This window comes from Rhinolophus ferrumequinum, chromosome 20 (genome assembly GCF_004115265.2).
Source record: "Rhinolophus ferrumequinum isolate MPI-CBG mRhiFer1 chromosome 20, mRhiFer1_v1.p, whole genome shotgun sequence".
NCBI classification, from domain to species: domain Eukaryota; kingdom Metazoa; phylum Chordata; class Mammalia; order Chiroptera; family Rhinolophidae; genus Rhinolophus; species Rhinolophus ferrumequinum.
In genome coordinates this window covers 34,969,453-34,990,309 of record NC_046303.1, presented here as the reverse complement: position 1 = coordinate 34,990,309, position 20,857 = coordinate 34,969,453, and the positions used below count along the sequence as shown (strand labels likewise).

Sequence of the window (20,857 nt, the reverse complement as noted above, 5' to 3'; positions counted from 1 at the left end):
ACCTCAAGTGTAGAAGAAGTCTTTTATTTTTCTCCTTACCACTTATCGCATTCTAACAGACTACATAATTTTGCACCCTTTTTTAACTTTTTATTTATTCCTTTGGTTGTCTCTCCCCAGCAAAAGATAAGCATCATAAGGGAATGATTTTTGCGATTTATGTATTTTGTTTACTGATGTGTCTCCAGTGCCTAGCTCAGTGCCTTTTATATAGTAACTGCTCAATAAACATTTATTGAATGACTGAGTTCTCTTAACATTTTATAAGTAAGCATTGCATGACATATATCTTTGAACTTTAAAACTGCATATTCTATATTTTTTAAGGTGTTTAAATGATAGTAATTACAGTATAAAAGCTGGTTAAACATTTTTGGATATCAGTGTTCTTATCCCACTTTTTAAAACAGTTTCATTTTACTCCTCATGTTTTAAAATCATTAAGTGGAAATATTATTTTCTGGGGTAAATTTCCATCAGAAAATTGAGTAAGCTCCTTATTTTGAATCCCTTTTGTAATCAATTTCTTTTCCTTCAAAATGAAGAAAACCAGCAGGAAATAACATGTCCAATTTATAATGTACAATGTGTAGGAAAGCAGAGATTGTTTTTACTAGCTCTCTTTTCTAGTGCCATTCATTTGAATACATTCCCAACAAACCTTCTCATAAGACTTGTAGTAAATTATATTATTTAAAAAGCAAGTAACTGGCACCATTCAATGCTAACCTTTTATTAGACATGTACATTTTCATTTCAGTTAATATAATATCTGTATGAATTTTTCTGGAAAAAAACTGAAATGAGAATTGTTTTTTTCCCCTTGGTGACATTGTTATGTCATTGAGCTGGGATGGCAGGTAGTAATTTTGTTTTCTATCTATTAACTTGTTCTCTCAAGTTGTCACTGGAATAGTACATTCAGGTGGTTACTTTTATGTGCAAGGACTTCCTCTTCTCGGATGGTAGACCATTCTGTGTAGTCCTGTTGGATAAGTCTTCCAGTGGTTCTGTTTAACCCTCCTTTCTTCTTCGTATACGAAAATAATTAAGCTCCATGAAAACCTGAGAAATGGGAACACAAACCTTTGTCTCAAACCTTGTCCCCATTACTTCCCTTCAGACATTTTGTTTCTTAGCCAAAATAAACTATATAAGGAATGTAATATTTCCCCCTTTATGACTCTTGTTCGTTCCCCACACTCAAGTTCCTCAAGCTTAGAATGTTCCATCTCCATATCGCATCTCCATGGTTTCTTCTGGAACCACTCTTAGGACCTGTATTACACGATTTCCACTCTTTGCTTCAGCAGGGAGTTCTCTCTTCTCCCTCTTCTTTGACTTAGTATTTCAGTTGTTCACTTGGTATTCTCTCGTGGTACTTACACGACCTGTGGTCGTAGTTACTTATTTGCTTCTCCCCCACCTGAGTGTAGAAGTTAGGCTTAAAGTAAGGAGCTAGGTAGGATTCTTCTTTGCGGTGACAACAGTATGTGCTGTTGCTGAACGTTCTCTACACTAGCTCCAGGAATGTTAGCAGGAGTTCCATCTCCGTTTGCCCAAAGCAGCTCAACAGTATGCTTCCATCAAACAAAGCAGTACCTCGGGTGCTAAAAATGTGAAGGAGAAATCTCTTTATTTACTGAGGAAGCAAGAAAAGAGGAAGAAGATACAAACACAGCAGTTGCCTGGTCTCCCACGCCAGGATAGGTTAGGACTGTGACCTGGACAGAGGGTAGGTGTGGCCAGCTGTGGGTGGGCTCAATCTTCACCTGGTCAGGCCCACTGCTTGCCTTGGTTTTCTGAGGTGATACATTGGGAGACAAATGTACATCATCTGAGTAACCAAAATGGCACCCGGCAGTCTCATGTTGGGGCTCAGCCTCTATACCGACTCCTGCTCTGCCATTTCCTCTCTTCTTTCCCCTTACTCTTATCAAGAGCAGTTTGCTTTCCGGCTGGTCCATTTCCCCAGAGCTGTTATATATGAATGGGGGAGGGACAAGCAGGACCTTATTTCTCATTACCTTCTTTCCTTCCAAGACTCTGTCAGAAGATTTGGCAGGGGACTAGAATTATTGCACTGTTTTTAATGGCTACCCATTTTTTGTGGTTGCACGGATGTGTCATATTTTATTTCACCAGAACACAATAAATGGATACTCTAGATTATTTCAAAATTTCCATTGTTTATTGAGAGCATTGACGAGAACATTCTTAGTAAGTTATCTTTGCTTATTTCTGCATCTATGTCTGTAAATTCCCAGGAGACATGCTGGTACAAGGGCTATGAAGAATATTTTCCTTTTTGATAGATGTTTACCAGTCTCCCACTCCAATAATATCTGACCTCAAATAGTGTATGAGTGTATTTATTTCCTGACATCCTTGTCGATATCAAATATTAATTTGGATCAATTTGCTCTGCATCTCATGCTTTAGGCTTTCCTTTCCTCCTGATGGTTGGCCTCCTCCCCAGCCAGTCCTTCTGTTTGTGTGTTGGGGGTGGGGTCTGTCAGGCCAGAAGCATCACCTGTGTGGACTTTACCTCTGCAGTTTTACGCTAGGAGCCTGGCATGATGGCTTGAGAATCAGAGACTTGGCTCTAGGCCCAGCTTGGCCGTAGGCTCATTGTCGCTGCCTTGAATAAGTCCATTTTGTTGCCTGAGTTCTCACTTTCCTAGGCTGTAAGTATCAAATGTTTAATGGCTACTTGACATGTTTCTTAAGTTTCTGAGAATGAATTGCAGAAATAGAGGGCTAGAGAGGGGAAGTCGGGTACCAAATTATGTGAGTTTTCACAGTCTTTCTGGACCATAATATTTTTATCTGAAAAAAGTACATCGATTGGACTAAATGTCCTCCAAGTTCTGTTTAGATCTATCTATCAATGAATCTCTATTCAGAATGACTCGGGGGAAAAAATAGTCCTGTGCTTGTATTCCTAAGGAGGCTTTATTCCACCTCCTTGGTTTCAGTGGGTCTTTGAGGTCAACATTTGAAATGGTTATAATTGCATTTTTGCCTGTTTTTCTTTGGTAGAAACTGTGATCTTGCTGTAATAAATTGTTCTCCTTCTAGTCCACTTTCTTACTCTGTTGGTTTGTGGGATTCAGAAACCCACTTTGAATGGTTGCTTCCAGATTCCTCATAATTGGCACTTCACTTGTAGCTTACATAATCCAAGTGATATTGGACTTTCACGCGACACTCAAATATTCAGAGATCACAAATTTAGAGGTTCATCAAATAACAGGCTATAAGAAGAGCATCTGTCACTCTGGGGGTCCAAGGAGGGTGGGGAACCATAGCCGTGATGTCTTGTATGAGAGGCCAATTGTGTATCTCCAGACAGACAACTTTTACCCACATCTTGTTATTCTAGAAAAGCCAAACTCATGCATTTTATGTGAAATCCTCTCTTTTCTAAATATTTAATAAATTTCTAAAACATTACAAGCCAAACAAACCAAGGCTGTGGGTTGGATTTGACTCTGCTCTAAACCCAGCTATGGTTTAGGACATCTTCCTGTTCTCATTGATACTGCCTTATTGTTTATGAGCATATCTCATGCTGGGTATAATGTTAGGAGGTAATTTTAGTTTCTATCATGATCTTTTAAAAATAAATTGTAATCTCAAACAAATTTTTAACCATCTTCCCATAATCGGAAAATGAGTGGAAATTAAATCATGCCTTTTTAGTTATTGTATTAGTATGCAGCATTTCTTTCACCTACTTACGGAAAGGAAAACTCCTAATGATGTCCTATGGGATGTTTCTTTTCAAAATTCGGTGAAATATATTGCCCGGTGTTTGTCAGTAATTACAACAATGAGAATGGATTTATTTCCATCAACATATCCAGGCTGAACTAACACATTGTAATAAGATCACCAATCTGTAGCACAGTGTAATACCAGGACTACTGGAAGATCACTTAAGGGTTTTATTTTTCTCGTTTGTGCACACGCTTTTCAACCTGCACTTAATAGGGATGTTCTATAAATTCAGCACTGAATCGAGTGCTGTGAGTACAGCAGGAGTTAAGAGCAAATAATGACTAAGTGGGGGGTACAGACAGGTAGAAATAGGTCATCAGGTAATTATAACACTGCACAGGACAACTCATGGTGCCAAGGGACTGAAAGAAAATGCTTCTAACTTGAGAGTTCCAAAGCAAATACTAAGTTAAGATCTGAAGAGATGGCAGCAATGTGTGGGGCTCAGAGGCTGTGGGAGAGGGCAGAGATTAGACCACATCCTACAGGTCTGACAAGACCTGGTGAATTGGAGATCTGCAAGAAGCACCATACGGCTGGAGTTCCGAGTGGGGCAGTGGTGGAGGAGCTGACGGGAGAGCTTCATCAGGGGCCCTGTTGTGCGGTCCTCGTAAGTCCTGTTAAACAGCCGCTGAAAGGTTTTAGGAAGTGACTTGATCAGATAAAGGCAATTTAAGAAAGCCAACTTGAACAGCAATTTCCTTTTTAGCTCTTTTCTTTACTTTTTACTTTAGTCCAGGTGGTGATGCCGCAAGTGAACAACTGACAGATATATCTGATATATCTGCTGTCCTTCTGGTCTTCTTAACTTCGGGCTTTAATTACCTCAACACCTGAAAGGTGAAGATAAAGGGAAACCATGACCACAGCAAAACACTGGGAACAAAGACAGGAAAACCAAGACAATAAGAGAAATAGACGATGCTTTTTTTATTTTCCCTCCTTCTTCCGCCTCCCCCACTCCCCACTCCAGTTCAAGCCATTCTTTCTGAGTCCAGTTGTGTAGGACACAGCTCCCTGGCCCATGCTGGTGTTATGAGCCTTGCGCTCCCCACATCTGAGGTAGTCGGTTGCCAGTCGTAGGTTGGCTGCTTACAGCAGCTCACGGCAGCTCTCGCTGGCTGTCGGCTGCTCACAGCAGCCCAGCTCCAGGGAGAGCCGTTGTTCACAATCTTAGCTGTAGAGGGCACAGCTTACTGGCCCATGTGGGAATCGAACCAGCGACATCAGCATTAGGAGCACGGGGCTCCAACCACCTGAGCCATGGGGCCTTCCCAACGATGCTTATTTTGATTATAGAAACAGAATTGTACTGTGTCAGGCATCAGGAGACCAGGATTTGAGACCTGTGGCCAAATTTCTGTATAGTTTATTTTCCAAGTTGTCAAATGAAGGTTTGGGTTAGTTGCTCTTGAAGGTGACACTCTGCTTTACAATTCTGTAAGGAATTGTTTCAGTTTTGCATGATGAGTCCATCACCCTGTGTACAAAGTCCAATCACAGATGTATTTACTGCACTAAGATTTTACATGTATGTGTATGTATGTGTGTACATATACTGTATATGAAACAGAAGGAAATTTTATTAGAAAAGGAAATATGGGCCAAAAGAAGGTAGAATCCATTTGAAAAGCCAATGGCAATGCCAATAACAGGTGGACTTTCACCGTAGTTCTAAGGAGCTGCCTTCTTGTATGGAAAGGCAGCTTGTTTGAGCAGGAGCTAGCGTCCGTATCAGACACAAGTGTAGGGACAGAGACACTAAGAAAGGTTTCCCCACGGTCACAACACTGGAGGCTCAAAGTGTCAGGAGTCAAACCGTTTCCTACCTAGATGAATGTATAATCAAATTAGCCCTTCATCCAGCTCCACGGGTTCACAGTGCTGGACAGAGGTGTGCCAGATTTCCGGAAAATTTGAGACCATATTAGAGAAACTGTTTTTCTTCCCCTTTGTCATTTTCTTGCTTGGCCGTTTGTTTGTTTGTGTTTTAACTACCACGTTAATCTGAAGTTACCTTGCTAATTTAGAGACATAAAACCTATAATGTACAACTTCATTTCTTATACTTTACTTATATAGTTACCATAGTAGACAAATGTTTTATCTTAAGTAATAGTACAATACAGTGCATGAGCTCTAGCCTTGCAAAGGTGATGCCAGTTTCTGACAAGTAGATAGTGACTTTAAAGAAGATAATATGAGACTCAATAAAAATTTTAAAAATTCTTCTTTTTTTTACTGAAGTGGCTTTTCTGATGTAGAAGAGATTTAGCAAGATTGCGAGGAAGCTTTCCTTAAACTCATTAAATAACATTTTGTCCACATCACTTTGCATAAATAGTTTTGATTTTATCATCATAGGCCTCTGAATACTGAACCCTCTACCCTTTATGTCAGTATGTTTGTTTTTCTTTCTTGTGTTTGTATATTTCCAAGCAGAGACAAGTCTCTTTCACTGAAAGAATGTGAAGCAAGAGAAAGGAGAGTGTTTGAGGGGTTTGCCAGTCCTGCCACCATACATGGGAAGGCAACCCCTGACTCGATTCTTAATTGCCTTTCTTAGATTAAATAACTTGTAAAACTCTGAACATCTGAGTGGTGCCAGAGTGGGCCAAGTGTTGTGTATTCACCTGTGGAGCATCCCTGGACACAGAGCTGGAGGAAGCACTGGTGGGAGAGGAGCAAACTGGGACTGAGTGCGCCAGCGACCTTCTCATAGTGGCCGAGCTCACTCAGAGCTGAAAGGAACTTGGGCGCCCACTAGAGCCCCTGCTGATCAGAGGCACATGAAGGACTTGTGCAGGACTTGGGATGGTTTACTGAGCTTCCTCTTGGGGTTGTAGGGTGAAGGTGCCGTGACTGCCTGAAGGTTACCTCATGCTGTGAGAAACGCCGGGCTCTGTGCTCTTTACACTGCATTATACTGTAATTTGTCAGTTTTATAGCTTTGACTTTGCTGTACAGTCAAATGAGGGTGTGGTATGTTTACAATTCCAATTCAGGGGATAGTCAAGGGTAAGAATTAACCCCAGCAAAATTCACATTCATTCCTTACAGTCTTGTGCTCCTGTTCCCTCTGTGCTTATAACCTGCTCCCGTTGTGTCCTGACCTCTGCTGCTGTGCGGTTCTCGCAACACTGGTGCTGACGGCAGGCCTTTTACACAAAACCTTACCGTTTCACAGCTTTTAGAAACTGTTGTGGGGTTAAAAGGGCGATGTGATCATGACCTTATCAACATTTTATTCATACTGAAAAACTTTATGAAAAACTTTTTTGGGGGATTTTGAACTGAACAGGAAAAAAACTACACATATCGAAATACCACCAAATTTTCAGAATGAAGAATTTTTCTCTGCCTTCTAGCTCAAGACTTTCTTTCAGTGGAGTCTTTCTCAATGGCTGTGTGTGTGTGTGTGTGTGTGTGTGTGTGTGTGTGTGAGAGAGAGAGAGAGAGAGAGAGAGAGAGAGAGAGAGAGAGAGAGACAGACCAGGGAAATGAACTGATCAATTGACTTGCTGGATTTTTTTTGTTTGTTTGTTTGTTTTAAAAAAGATTTTATTGGGGAAGGGGAACAGGACTTTTTTGGGGAACAGTGTGTACTTCCAGGACTTTTTTCCAAGTCAAGTTGTTGTCCTTTCAATCTTAGTTGTGGAGGGTGCCATTCAGCTTCAAGTTGTTGTCCTTTCAGTCTTAGTTGTGGAGGGCGCAGCCCAGCTCCAGGTCCAGTTGCCGTTGCTAGTTGCAGGGGGCACTGCCCACCATCCCTTGCAGGACTCAAGGAATTGAAATGGCAACCTTGTGGTTGAGAGCCCACTGGCCCATGTGGGAACTGAACCGGCAGCCTTCGGAGTTAGGAGCATGGAGCTCTAACCGCCTGAGCCACCGGGCCGGCCCTGACTTGCTGTTTTGATTGATTTGCTTGTGGAACCATGAGTGGCCTGCAATATAACTAAGTACATAAACACACAACACACATGCACACAGACACACACACACACACACACACCATAAACATACTACCCATTCCTCCACATCAAAACCATACACAATGGGTGTTGAACTTTAGGATACATAAGCATTAAATAGAAAACTTGGTTGAAATACAGAGTACATGCTTCATGCGGACTAGAATTCTGTCTGTGTCTCCCCTGTGCCCAGGGATTGGCATGTAGTAGATGTTAAATAAATATTTGCTGGATGATGTTTGGGTCCCATCCCATCGATTTGGGTGTGGTCGGTTTGGGATAGGAACTAGTGAATTTGCTATGAGGCACACCAGTTGGCTTTGATGTGGGTCGCTGAAGGACCACACACTGAGAAGCACCTCGTGGTGGTAGCTGTGATGACAGGAACGGCCTACTTCCTGACAGAGGAGGTGGGCAGATAGAGTCTCTTGTGTGGAAATACGCTGCAAAATTATTCTGCTTTGGGGAGCAATCTGACTGCTCCACCACTTTACTGGTATCTTGCAAAGTCGTGTTCTGTGTGCAGGCCCTTATGCTCTAGGATGTGGCAGAGAAAACATTTTCTGACTTTAGATTTATCTTTATGAAAGAATGTAATTATAGCTGTTCATATAAGGAGAGATTGATTTAAATCTAGTCAGACAGGGATAGCTATTATGATACGTATGTTTATTTTTCTTAACCAGAAGACATAGGGACTAGGTGCCAAACCACACATCTTTTTTTTTTGAATTGCATACTTTGTAGTATTCTTCTTGAGTCTACATGTAACCCATGTGTAATACAGTGTAAAATAGTTCAAATCGAGCAAACTACCTAACAGCTTTTAAACCTAGTTTTTACAGCCAGACAAAAAAACAACTCTTCTGTTATCTAGGTTCCTAGTAACCCTTTGCCCCTAAGTTGTCTCTTTTCCATCTTCAAGACAGTACTTGGAGCATAACCACCACTGTACCCAAGACTTGTTTCTGCAGAAGTTCCTAGTAAGATGTTTGCATTCGAGAACCACATGTGTGACATTCACATACTACCTGCATCTGCGTGGATCCTTCCAGATTAGCGAGAGCATGGAAAAGCAACTGGACGGCCATTTACAGGTTCAACTGGGAGTAACTGGAGACAATAAAACTAGGAATCTTTTGCAGTGAGAAAATTAATCTTGATGCAAGGAAGTAACTATTTGTATAAGAAATAGTTTCAGCATTTTGTGTTAATGTGTGACGTTAACAGGGCCGGCAGTGTTCCAGATAGGAAAAGAGACTCTGAGAATGCAAGGATTTGTACTAGTACCTGAGTAAGGAGGGCCTAGCAGTGAAGAATTACACCTCAGTCATAGTGATTCATTACTGTAATTGTACTGTAGTTACATATTGTTCGGTTAAACATCTGTGTGCCTTTTATCATGTTATTTCAGTTCTCTTTAGCCAATTCACTTGCAATAAAGAACTCCAGGTACCTCACTTCTTTTATTATAAAAGGAACATATTTTTATCAAAAACAATTCAAATTATATACAAAGTTACATGTAGAAAATTAAATTGTTTCTATATCCCTCCCCTCAGCTGTAACCATAGTTTGATGAAGAAATTTTTCCAAACTTTTTTTTTTTGTTCTATGGCATGTGGTAGCAGATTAATTGGTTTGAGTATTAACAGTGGTAGAAGTAACAATGCATTTGTGAAAAAGTTAAAATTGCTTTGAACCAGTAAATTCTTTTAGTTTTAGAACCATTAGAACCTGCAAAATTGCTGTGTTAGTAGGTCAAAAATGTCAAATATTGGCAGTTTCATGTGGTTAAACTACACTAGGAGAGTAATTTGTTCTTTGGAGTGATTTAGTAAACAGTCGATGTCGTCATGTGAAGCTGTAATGTGGAAATAGGCCCCAGGTTACTGCTCTTTGCCAGTAGTCAAGGGGTGGACAAACAGGTATTGATGGCGGGGGAGTGGTTGTGACTGTACTTTCCAATACCACATGTCAGGTCTGTGACGCAGAAATTAGGAGGGGAGCAGAGCAGGTGGAATAGTCACTGGGATTGAATTCATTTCAAAATAGAACAACTCAGCTCAGGAGCAAGTAAAAACGGTAGACTTTTGATGGGTATCAAAGAATTTATGGGATATTTGTAAGGTATACCTAACCTGTTTTATTATCTTGCCACATTTGGATGACATCTGATGAACGAAAGACATGTCTCTAAATCCTGAATGTGATTTTAGCTAAATCAAGTTTATATGATGTCACATTTGTTTTAACATTGTGTTTTGAGTTAGCCATGAATTCTTTCCCCCAGTTGACTCTTTGTAAGTGTGTGGAAAGTATAAACAGCAAAAATGGTGTCAAAGATACAATTCAATTTTATAACTTGATTTTTTTCACCTTTTCATTTAGTAGTTGGTGTGTGTGTGTGTGTGTGTGTGTTTATATATCATTAAGGGGAAGGTCCAGTACAGAGTGGAACCTCAGCGTTTCTCTTACTATGTAGCCAAAGTAGGCAGCATACTTATAGAAAAGTACACAAGTTAACCTGGAGCTGTGTACCCATTCTCAGGGTACACAAATGTATGTTACTTTCTCTGTCTCCACCATCTACACATCACAGACACAGTCAAACAAGCAATCCTGTCTTTTCTCTGTGTGTATTTTTGTTGTTGTCGTTGTGGTTCGCTCCTAAGATTTTCCCATTCAGAATATTTTAGCTATGAAAAGATTCAGAATCCAATGGCAAGGAAGTGAAATAGAAATTCTCATTGAAAGTAAGTAGTTTTACTATTTCTGGTGTAGTGAATTTTAGTAGCCTTAAAGCTCTCTAGCTGTGGGCTTGAAGAAAAAGTTTATCTATTGCAGTTATAGCTTGAGAAATGGTTGCTTGAGATATGGTTGCCTCCTTGGGTTTAATGGGTAGTAATTTTTGTCTTCTAGAAAAGTCTGGTAGCAGCCCCTCCAGTGTACCCCACTGAAAAAGAACACATAAAAAATATGAGAGGAAAAGGTGAATGTACTGTTTCTTTCCATAGGCTAAAGGGGGAATGAGCAAGGATGGGTGGTGTTTATTTGTGATCTCCCCTTTCCCGGTAGGATGTCAACTAAGGACCAAGAAAACTACCTGAAATATTAAAGAAGGGCTGTGTTTGTCTTTTCTTTATTAACGTTGCTTTTAAAAATAACCATTACAGTGAGAACCTCATAAAATGAACAGACTCTGAATTTTTCCATTAATTCAAAATTTATTTTAATCATGATGAGACTGGAGTTTAGGTGGAATTTCTCTCTTCCAAATTGGAGTAGAAACTTAAGATGTTTATTGTCAAAGTGGGAGGTCTAGGTTTCAATATGGCTGATGGGTAGATATCTGAATCCTGCTACCAAACTAAGGGAGGACTGCCTGTATCCGTCTGTCATACTGGGACTTTATCAGAGGCACAGTTAATTTTATGCACAACGCTGTTTGTCTGCTTTTGTATTGGTTCAGCATCACCCCAAAACTATTGTTAGAATTTTCACTCTCAACCCTAATTACAAGTCTTTTACATCATGTACAATTATACCTTTTCAAGCCTCATCAGTGAAATGAATTTAAAATGTTGCCATATGTTTACTCAAAATTTGTGGGGAAACCCAGCATGCTGGCATTGCTAACATGAGTGTTACAGGATTTGTTTTGTATGTAAACGATGAGAAAATAACATGTGGTGTATTTGTGATATCATTAGGACTACACGGAATTTTATTTTGACAGTGTTTGTCTTAAAAAAGGAGACATCCTGACACTAGGACTTGTAGGTGTTAATCACTGGACTGACTGGGCAGCCCAGGAGACAGCAGGGATGACAGTTATCTGGCATCTTGCTGGGAGCAGTGGCTGCTGCATTGGCAGCCTCCAGTTTAATCAGGTCTGTCACCTACCCTGATGTTGGTAGAGATTATAGATGGTTTTTTGCTCCTAGGTGCCATTTTTCTGCCATCAGCGTTGAAATTAGTGGCCCTATCCTTTTCCAAATGTGAATTTATTAGGTTCATCTCAAAAGAAAGAGGGCTTGCTTTCAAAAACAGATATTGGTATTTATTTAACTGATAGTGTGTTTTAAATGTATTTAGAAATCTCAAAAGCTGTAATAATTGAAGCTTATTTAGAATGAAATGCAGAGGCTTTGAGTCTTCATGCAAGAGTGGTTAAAATTATCATATAAAAAAAGATATGACTTTTTTCTATAATATTAATTGCTGTCAGGAAAAAATATTTTTTTCCCAAGATGCATGATGGCAGGAATTTGATTTTACTGAAATTGCAGGAAAAACACAAGGGGAAATGATAGGTGTGAAGATGAGAAGTGAGAAACAATTTAGGTGTAAGTGGTCAGAGAAGAAAGGTGGTGATGGGGGAAAAAGAAAAGAAAAAAAAAAATTCCAAGGCAAAGGATCCTCAGGGGATGAAATTCTCAATGAAGTGTAAGCTTCAGTCCCTTTTTGGACTTGTTGCTGCTGATCAGGATGGATCATCAGTAAATTTGACAAGCTGAGGGATAACTTGAAAAATGAAACAGGACAAGATTGCAAATGATATTATATAACACAATGACAAAATTTGCCCTCACAAAGCCACGTTCCTTTTCATACAACATGAGAGTCGTTGGTGCTTAATTCATTTCACCTACACATGTTCCTGCACAAACTCGGTGTGAAGTTCTGTTCCTGGCCATTATTTTCAAATATCCCGTGGTGCTTTGAAATACTGAGATGTGAGGATGAGTCTGCCTCAGAAGACTAGTGCAGCAGCAGGTGTCTTTTTTAAAAATGCCATTTAACGTGTCCTTGTAAATGTCCATTTTTAAAGTGAGCAAATGTGAAGTTGATCCCCAGATTAATATTTGAACGCTAGCTATTTTAAAAAAAGCTTTAATTGTTTAGAGCTGATGGAGTGGTTGAATAAATAAAAGAAGGAAGAGTGTAACTTATTGGCATTAACGAGACTAAGCTATCATCAGTCTGTGTAGTGGCTGTTCCTTCAAAGTGCGTATGCTGTGATTTTATTATAATTTTTGAAATTATTTCCTCATGCACAGTAATGCACAAAGCTCAGATAAAATGAGTTTGTAGATATTTTTACTATAAGATTTGTAGTGTGTAAAATTAACTTGCCCATCATGCCTTCCTTTCCTACTGTCAACATCTCTCACCAGAGGGGTACATTTGTTAAAATTGATAAGCCTAATTTGGCACATCATTATTGCCCAAAGTCCATACTTTACATTAGGGTTCATGCTTACTGTTACAAATCTCTTTTTAAACATGGGGTCTTGCAGTATTGTTGAGTATCAAGGGTTCAAGTTTTGCCCAGGGCCACCCATGCCAGTAACCGGGTTCTGAACGACTGAATAAATGAATGATTATAGGGTCTCGACAGAACACATGCAAAACATTTTTCTTTTTTCTCTCCAGGTTGTACACCAAAGATCAAAATTAAAGACTGAGAGTTACTAAAATAAATAACAATGATAGAGGAAGCTTCTGTTATTTGAGTATTCGACCTGAATGGTCTTTGATGTAGAGGGAACTCATTCTGTTTATTTCTAATCTTACTGAGGGATGAAGAAGAGTTTATCTTTAAATTAACACTTATAGTATATAAGATGCTCTTATGTTAATTTAATAAGGGTTTTGATTTTGATTATTTGATTAAATGGGTTACTTCCATGGTTCATTATTTTTTACATTTTTTTCTGTCTTTTATGGTTCTTTTATTATACAAAGTTAGAAAGATGTAAGACTAAATCCACTTATTCTTAATTAATAAGTAACGTCTTATAATCATATTTCATTTTTAAATTATGTTCCATTTTTCATAATTTGTTATAGGGAGATAATCCTAAAGAAATATTTTTTAAAAGCTCAGTTATGTCTTTTGTGGTATTATTTATAAAAACCCAAATCTTAAACAATGTAATTTTTTTTTTTCTTTTGTGAGATGAGCAGTGCCACACTGAGTCTGATTATGGAGATGGGATTGTCTCGTTCCTTTTTTCAATCAAAGGAAAGGAGGCTTCTATGGGGGAGATATAGAATTCAAGAGTTAGAACCCGCTGTTCCTTTCCCAGATTTTGAAATTGCCTATATTGTTAGCTGGGCTTTGGGTTTTTGCAGGTGTGGATATCAAGGGGCCCTTATGTTGAAAATGAGTGTCCTCTGTCATCAGACTGAGATCTGGGGCTAGTGCTGGTCTCATAGTAAAAGGTTGATAGATCAAACTTGAGGAAGACCTGCCAGATGACAGCAGGCCCTTTTCTTATTCAAGGAATTGAGTAAGCGCCTGCCCCATATGGGACAGGGTGTGTGTGTGTCTGTCTGTCTTTCTCTTCCCGCCCCAACACTGGAGTGCTTAAATGAATGACATTCAGTACATGTATTGTTTTGCTACTGTTTAGCAGGCCTTGATCTAGGACAAGGGGTTGGAGGAGAATGAATGATGGCTGCCTGATCTTGAATCTTCTCACTCACACTCCTCCAAAAGTCATAAATCCAACAGAAAGAGGAAATAAAAGCACACATGACCCACACCTTCAAGAGCATTAGGAGACTCAGTAAGCTTGTGATTGCAGAGAATGGTACAGGGGAAGCTTAAAAGAGATTTAAGAAACTGTGACAACAGTGGAGGGGCATGTAAGACTTAGACAAAGCACAGAGAAATCACTTCAGAAAGAGAAAGCTAGGACTCCGTATAGTTCACAGCACTGACTACAGGAAAGGAGATCAAAAGTGAATGGGAGTGAAACTATCAGCCATTGGAAAACATTACTTCTGGGAGAGATTCAGATATATAGGAAAAGGGTGGTACCCCTTGAAGACAAGGCAGTGAAAGTGAACAAGGAAAGAAAAGGGAGAAATTAAGGATCCTGTAGAAATGAAAAAGAAAGAGGGCACCCCACACTCTTCCCTTTTTCTCCCACCAGCACCATCAATGAAAACTGCCTAGAAGAAGGAAGAACTGATAGAAGAGACACCCCTGAAACTAAGAACCCAGTCCATTGAATGAATAGAAATAGAACAAAGTGGTCCACATGTATACAAAAGTGTAAAAAAATTAGAAAATATAAATCATTGCATTTCTGCTGATAAAAAAATGCTTTTTAAAAAATCAACCATGAAATTAAAGAAAACTGTATCCAACCCTAAAATCTAAATTAAGTGTTAATGTAGGCTCTTGGGTATATGAATCAAACAAATACAAAATTTAAGAGAAGAGAACCAGAAAAAATAAAAATGAAATGAGAGTTAATTGAACTCCTGGGAAATATAGAAGAAAAGATAAAATCAAATTGGAAATGAAGACTAAATTGCAAGATGCCCAAGGAAAAAATAGATTCAAATGATCGGTGACCCAATATCATTAATATTTACATTAAATGTAGGTAATCTAAATATCAGTTAAAAGTCAGAGATTGGCAGAGATTGTTGTCTATAAGAAACTCACTTCAAATATAATGCTATTGGTAGGCTAAAAGAAGAAAGATACAAAAAGATACACCATGTAAACACTAATTAAAAGCAAGATGGAATAGCTATATTAATATCAGACAAAACAGACTACAGAACAAGGAAAATTTCCAGAGACAAAGAGAGACATTGATATTGATAAATGGTCCAATTCACAAAGAAAACACAGCAATTTTAAATGTATCTACAATAAACAACAGAACTTCAAAATATACAAAGCAAAAACTGGCAGAATTCAAATCGCCAGTTACAGTGGGGGGGGTGTGTCAAAACCCCTCTTTTAGTCATTGATAGAACTACTCTTCAGAAAATTAGCAAGTATTTAGAAGAACTCAACAAACCATCAACCAACAGGATCCAAGTGACATTTATAGAGCTCTCCACTCAACACTAGCAAAATATATATTGCATACATATGACATGTATACCAAGATAAACCGTACCCAGGTAATAAAACGAACCTTAACAAATTTAAAAGAATTGAAATCGTGCCAAGTATGTTCTCTGACCATAATGGAATCTAACTGGAGATTAATAAAAAATAACAGGTGAAATAATTGGGGGGAGTTTCATCTAAATGAAAACGTTGTTCCTCTGCCCTTGCTTCTGAATTGTTATTGGCTTGAAAAATGGGAAAATGGATTTATTTTATCTGACAGCGTGCCAAAATGGTAATGAAACAACATATCAATTGATTATTACCCATGATAATTTATCTCTTTGTCCACTTTATTTTACAGCTTCTCTGTTAAAAGGACTAAAACATGCGAACATAGTGTTGCTTCATGACATTATCCACACCAAGGAGACGCTGACACTTGTGTTTGAATATGTGGTGAGTAAAACAAGAATTCAGATTTTGTAAATATGAATACAAATCTTAAAGCACTGCCTTACAGTTTCAGTTTTAGGTTGCTATACTGAATTGAGTATTTTATCTGAGTACGTGTAATTTATCTGAGTACTTGTAATTTTGCATTATTTTGAGTGATGTGTAATCTTAAGAGAAAAATCCAGAAAAATGTTAAGTTGAATGAATTTCCGTAAGATATGTTATCTATTTATAACCTATTTCTTACTCGGATACACTGTTATTTTTAGGTTTATAAATAGGATTAAACAGCATGATGGTTATCAGTCCATCAGAGGAAGTTCACAGATGACAAAAATGTTGTTGTTTGTCTGTGTACTTGTAGCTTGGTTCCGTAAAGGCATCCTTATTAGGATGTTTTCTGGTGAAGGAAAGCCTGATACTTACAATTTAGACTTCATAGTTTTTCCCTTCAGTTGCTATTTCAACTATTAATTAAAACTTCCAATTTGCAAAGCACACAATGTAATGATCTTATTGTGTTGAGCGTATTACTGCTAGAAGACTTGGACTTGAACTCATAATTAATCTTTCTCCATTTCGCTTAGAAAAACATGTGGTATTTGTGTAGCACCACTTCAGCATTTAACTGTGGAATCATGAAATGTAACCATGATAATTAACATCCCAGTTTTCACAGATGGATCTGAGAACATGTAATTTATAAGATACAGATGACATTGGTGGAGACTTTTATTGAGAAGAATGGTTGTTGGTATTGTGAATGTATTAAGATCCCATTTGTAATTACCACACTACTTCTTTTAAAAATTTGAAATAGTTTTCATCTTTTCTTAAAAATACATAATAGAATGAATATTTGCAACATTTTTATTTTGCGAATGTCTGCCTGTCTGTCATTTGAAAATTGTTGTCTTGTGAAGAAGCCATTCATCTTGTCTATTTACATATAAATGGTAGATACATTTAAATAATATGGTAATGTGGCTACAAGGACAGCTAGAGCTGAGCAATTGAATATATTACATGCTACCAACAATAGATGCTGATTCACACATCAATGCAAATATAATTCTTTTGTTTAATCGATGATTTTGGAGTCAATAATGTATTCAGCTGATTCGGAATTGGAATTTTTTTCATATTATCCAGTATGTCTAGTTGCGATATTTCAGTTAAATCTAGATTTTTCTTACATACTTCACTAACTTTTGTAATGTTTTGTAGAAAAGAAATTTCAAAATTATACTTGTTCCCTCTCCAAGGTAATTAAATTAAAAGGGAAAAAAATAGTTTTGCCCCTAAAATCAGTGACATTGATAGAGAAACTAACAAAAATAATGTGAAGATATATCCTCGAAATCTTAAGAAAAAAATAAATATGTTTGTGGGGCTAAAATTGTGCATATCAGATCAGATGACACTTGATGATTTTATTATCTGTGGATGTTGCCACAGGAAAGAAATTCACTGTCTTGCAATATTTGCTAACGAATTAAGACTGACTTTTAAACAATCATTTTTGTGTGAGTGAAATTTCTCTGGTTCCAATTCCTGTGGATACATCCCAGGTCCTCATAAATCAACCGCAGACAACCTGCACACATGCAGTACTCTATAGGTGACATTTCATTCCTAATTTCTCTGTGGGAGTTAACACATAGATGAACCTGTTCTCTTTTACAGGATGAGGCAAGCTTGTGTCATCCGTGGCTTACGATTGCTCTGCTTTACGTCTAGTCAGTTCTCCACTCCACTTTTATTTTCTTACTTTCCCATTGTTTCTTGGCCTTCCTCCTTTCCATTTTTCTTTGTCTCTCTTTTTTATTCTTTTAGTTTCCTATCCTTTTGTTCTCTCTGGTGAAGAACTTTTCGTTGCTGCAACTGAAGTTTGTTTAGTTTTTGTTTCTCTTAAATAAAATGTTTCAGTGAATCTCTGAAATCAGAGTTGGGGGGGAGACTGGTAGAGAACATCTCCAGGTGATAGAAATATCTTACAAGAGTCTTACCAGTTAGAGTGGGGAAGGTGTAGACCCCTTGGCAGCATTCGTCTGTCTATGTGGGAGTTGCCCAGTACAGAAATAACTTCCCTGAATACTTCCTAAAGTTTTTATTTTCATACATTGCTTTTTCATTGATTGTTGTTCACATATATGCCGATACCTCAAGCAAAATTAAGGTTTGAACATACTTGAACGTATTAGTTTAATTATATTGCTTTCCTCACAGTATCTAGAAGAACTAAATTCTACTCTTTTATTGAATGCTTTATAGCAGTGGAAAGGCAGTAGTAATTTCAAAGCATGAAATGTCTTGGGAATTAGAGCAGATCTAGGTGAGGGACATAGGACAGGAAATAGGAGGGCACTGTAGGCTTGGGATGATGGGTGAGAGATCAGAAAGGGAAGTGAAAGAGTCTTTAAGACAAGTATGATCACAATACGAAAAACCAAGAACTAAAATTTATTGAGTTTTATGCCGGGCATTCTGATCAGGGCTTTCCGTGCATTGTTACTTTTGATGTTCTCAACAGCTTTCGGGAACTATGAATATCACCAATTTACAAAGGAGAAACCTAAGGATTAAAGAGCTTTTCTAGGTCTTGTGCTGTGTAAGACAAACTCAGACCCATCTTACTCTGAACCCTAATTGTAATATTATATCTCCTGTTTATTTTTATAATTTTACTTAGGTGGAGCCTTTGGAGGAAAAGGAAACTTTCTTTTTTTTTTCTTTCTACAACCCTCTTTGTACAACCTCTGCACTTCAGATCCTGAGTGCAGTAAATCCTAAATATAGTTAAATTGCTTTACAGCATACGTAAGTTTCATAGACTGGTCAAAACTTAGCCATTTTATTTTAATTATGAGATTTTTTAAGTTTCCATAAAACAAACTTTTAAGGTACAGTGTTGGAATCTACTTAATCATACACACATACACACATACATACACAGAGAACCTTGTTACTTAGCAAGACCTAAAATCGATATGAAACATTTAATCTACAGTTTCTTAAACTTAGTGATGATGTTGCCATATTTCTGAATTGTTAACGTCAAAGTTATTTTCTAAAAACTGTTGATTTTGTAGTTTCATGTAACTAATAGTACCTTTTTTTGAGGAAGGGGAATGAGTAAGTTAATCAGGGTAAGAGAAATAAATATGTCATGCCCATTAAAACTCCAGATATGAAGGGAAAGTAAAATAATTTAAGGCTCATTAGGTACTACTGGATTTTTCCATCGGATTAGAATTAACTAAGTTTTCCAGAGGTTTTTGAGGTACCTATGTAATTTGAGTTCCACAAAGTAAAAGATTCCTATTTATGATAGTTTACACACTGCATAATATATTCTATTCTTTGCATTAAGAGAACTCTAAGCCTCGCTGCTTTATAGTATTCCAATGAATGACATATTCGCTTAATTAATAAAAGCTTTCTGATGGCCAGACTAATGAAATACGTAATGACAAGTTTGTGATGTGAAAAAATATTTGAGCAAATGACTGAAGGTCAGGTCATTATTTTTTTAAATTATTTTTTTAAATATTGTTATTAAAATATAGTTAACATGCAATATTATATTACTTTAGGTGTACAACATAGTTATTCAATATTTATAGACCTAAAGAAGTGATCACCAGAAGTCCAGCAGCCATCTGACACCATAACACGCTATCACAATATTATTGACTATACTCCCTATGCTGTGCATTACATCCTCATGAACTATGTGTTTCATACTTGGAAATTTGAACCTCTTATTCCGCTTCACCTTCCCCCTCCTTTTAATTTTCAATTATATTTGACATTCAGTGTTACTTTCAGGTGTACAGCATAGTGGTTAGACATTTATATAATTTACGAAGTGGTCCCCCTGACTAGTCTAGTACCCACCTGGCACTATACATGGTTGTTATGATATTATCGAGTATATTCCCTATGCTTTACTTTGTATCCCCGTGACTATTTTGTAACTAACAATTGTACTTCTTAATCTCTTCACCTTGTTCAGCCTGTTCCCCAGCCGCCTCCCATCTATCACCTCGAAAAATCTAGTATCATCTGATACCTTACAAAGTTTTTACAATTCTATTAACTATATTCTTTATGCTATACCCTACATCCACATGACTACTTTGTAACAACCACTTTGTACTTATTAATCCCTTCCCCTTTTTCACTCACCGCCAAATCCCCTCCTGTCTGTCAACCATCAAAATACTCTCTGTATCTGAGTTTGTTTCTGTTTTGTTTGTTTATTTTGTTCTTTAGACTCCACAAATAAGCGAAATCACATTGCATCTGTGTTTCTTTATCTGACATACTCCACTCAGCATAAACCCTCCACGTTCCTCCATGGCACTGCAGATGTCAAGAGCCCATTCCCTTCCCTTGCTGAGCAATATTCCTTTTATATATGTACCACATACTCTTTATCCACTCATTCATTGACGGATACTCAAGCTTCCTCCGTATCTTGGCCATTGTAAACAATGCTGCCCATTAAAACCCTAGATATGAAGGGAAAATAAAATAATTTAAGGTTCATTAGGTACTACTGGATTTTTCCATTGGATTAGAATTAAGTTTTCAAGAGTTTTTTGAGGTACTTAAATAATTTGAGTTTCACAAAGTAAAAGATTCTTATGATAGTTTACACACTGCATAATATATTTCTGTTCTTTGCATTAAAAGAGAACTCTAAGCCTAGCTGCTTTATATTATTCCGATGAATGACATGTTAGTTTAATTACATAAAAGCCTTCTAATGGCC

The 20,857-nt window shown here is 37.7% G+C and overlaps 1 protein-coding gene across 3 annotated transcripts in view; it reads left to right on the top strand.

Moving 5' to 3' along the window:
- The window catches only part of CDK14 (cyclin dependent kinase 14), a 553,564-nt gene that overhangs the window by 223,539 nt on the left and 309,168 nt on the right, over nt 1–20,857 (top strand). For all 3 annotated transcript variants that reach the window (XM_033088529.1, XM_033088527.1, XM_033088530.1), the window contains one exon: nt 15,986–16,080. In XM_033088529.1, the coding sequence (XP_032944420.1) occupies nt 15,986–16,080 (95 nt within the window). The remainder of the gene's footprint in view (nt 1–15,985; nt 16,081–20,857) is intronic.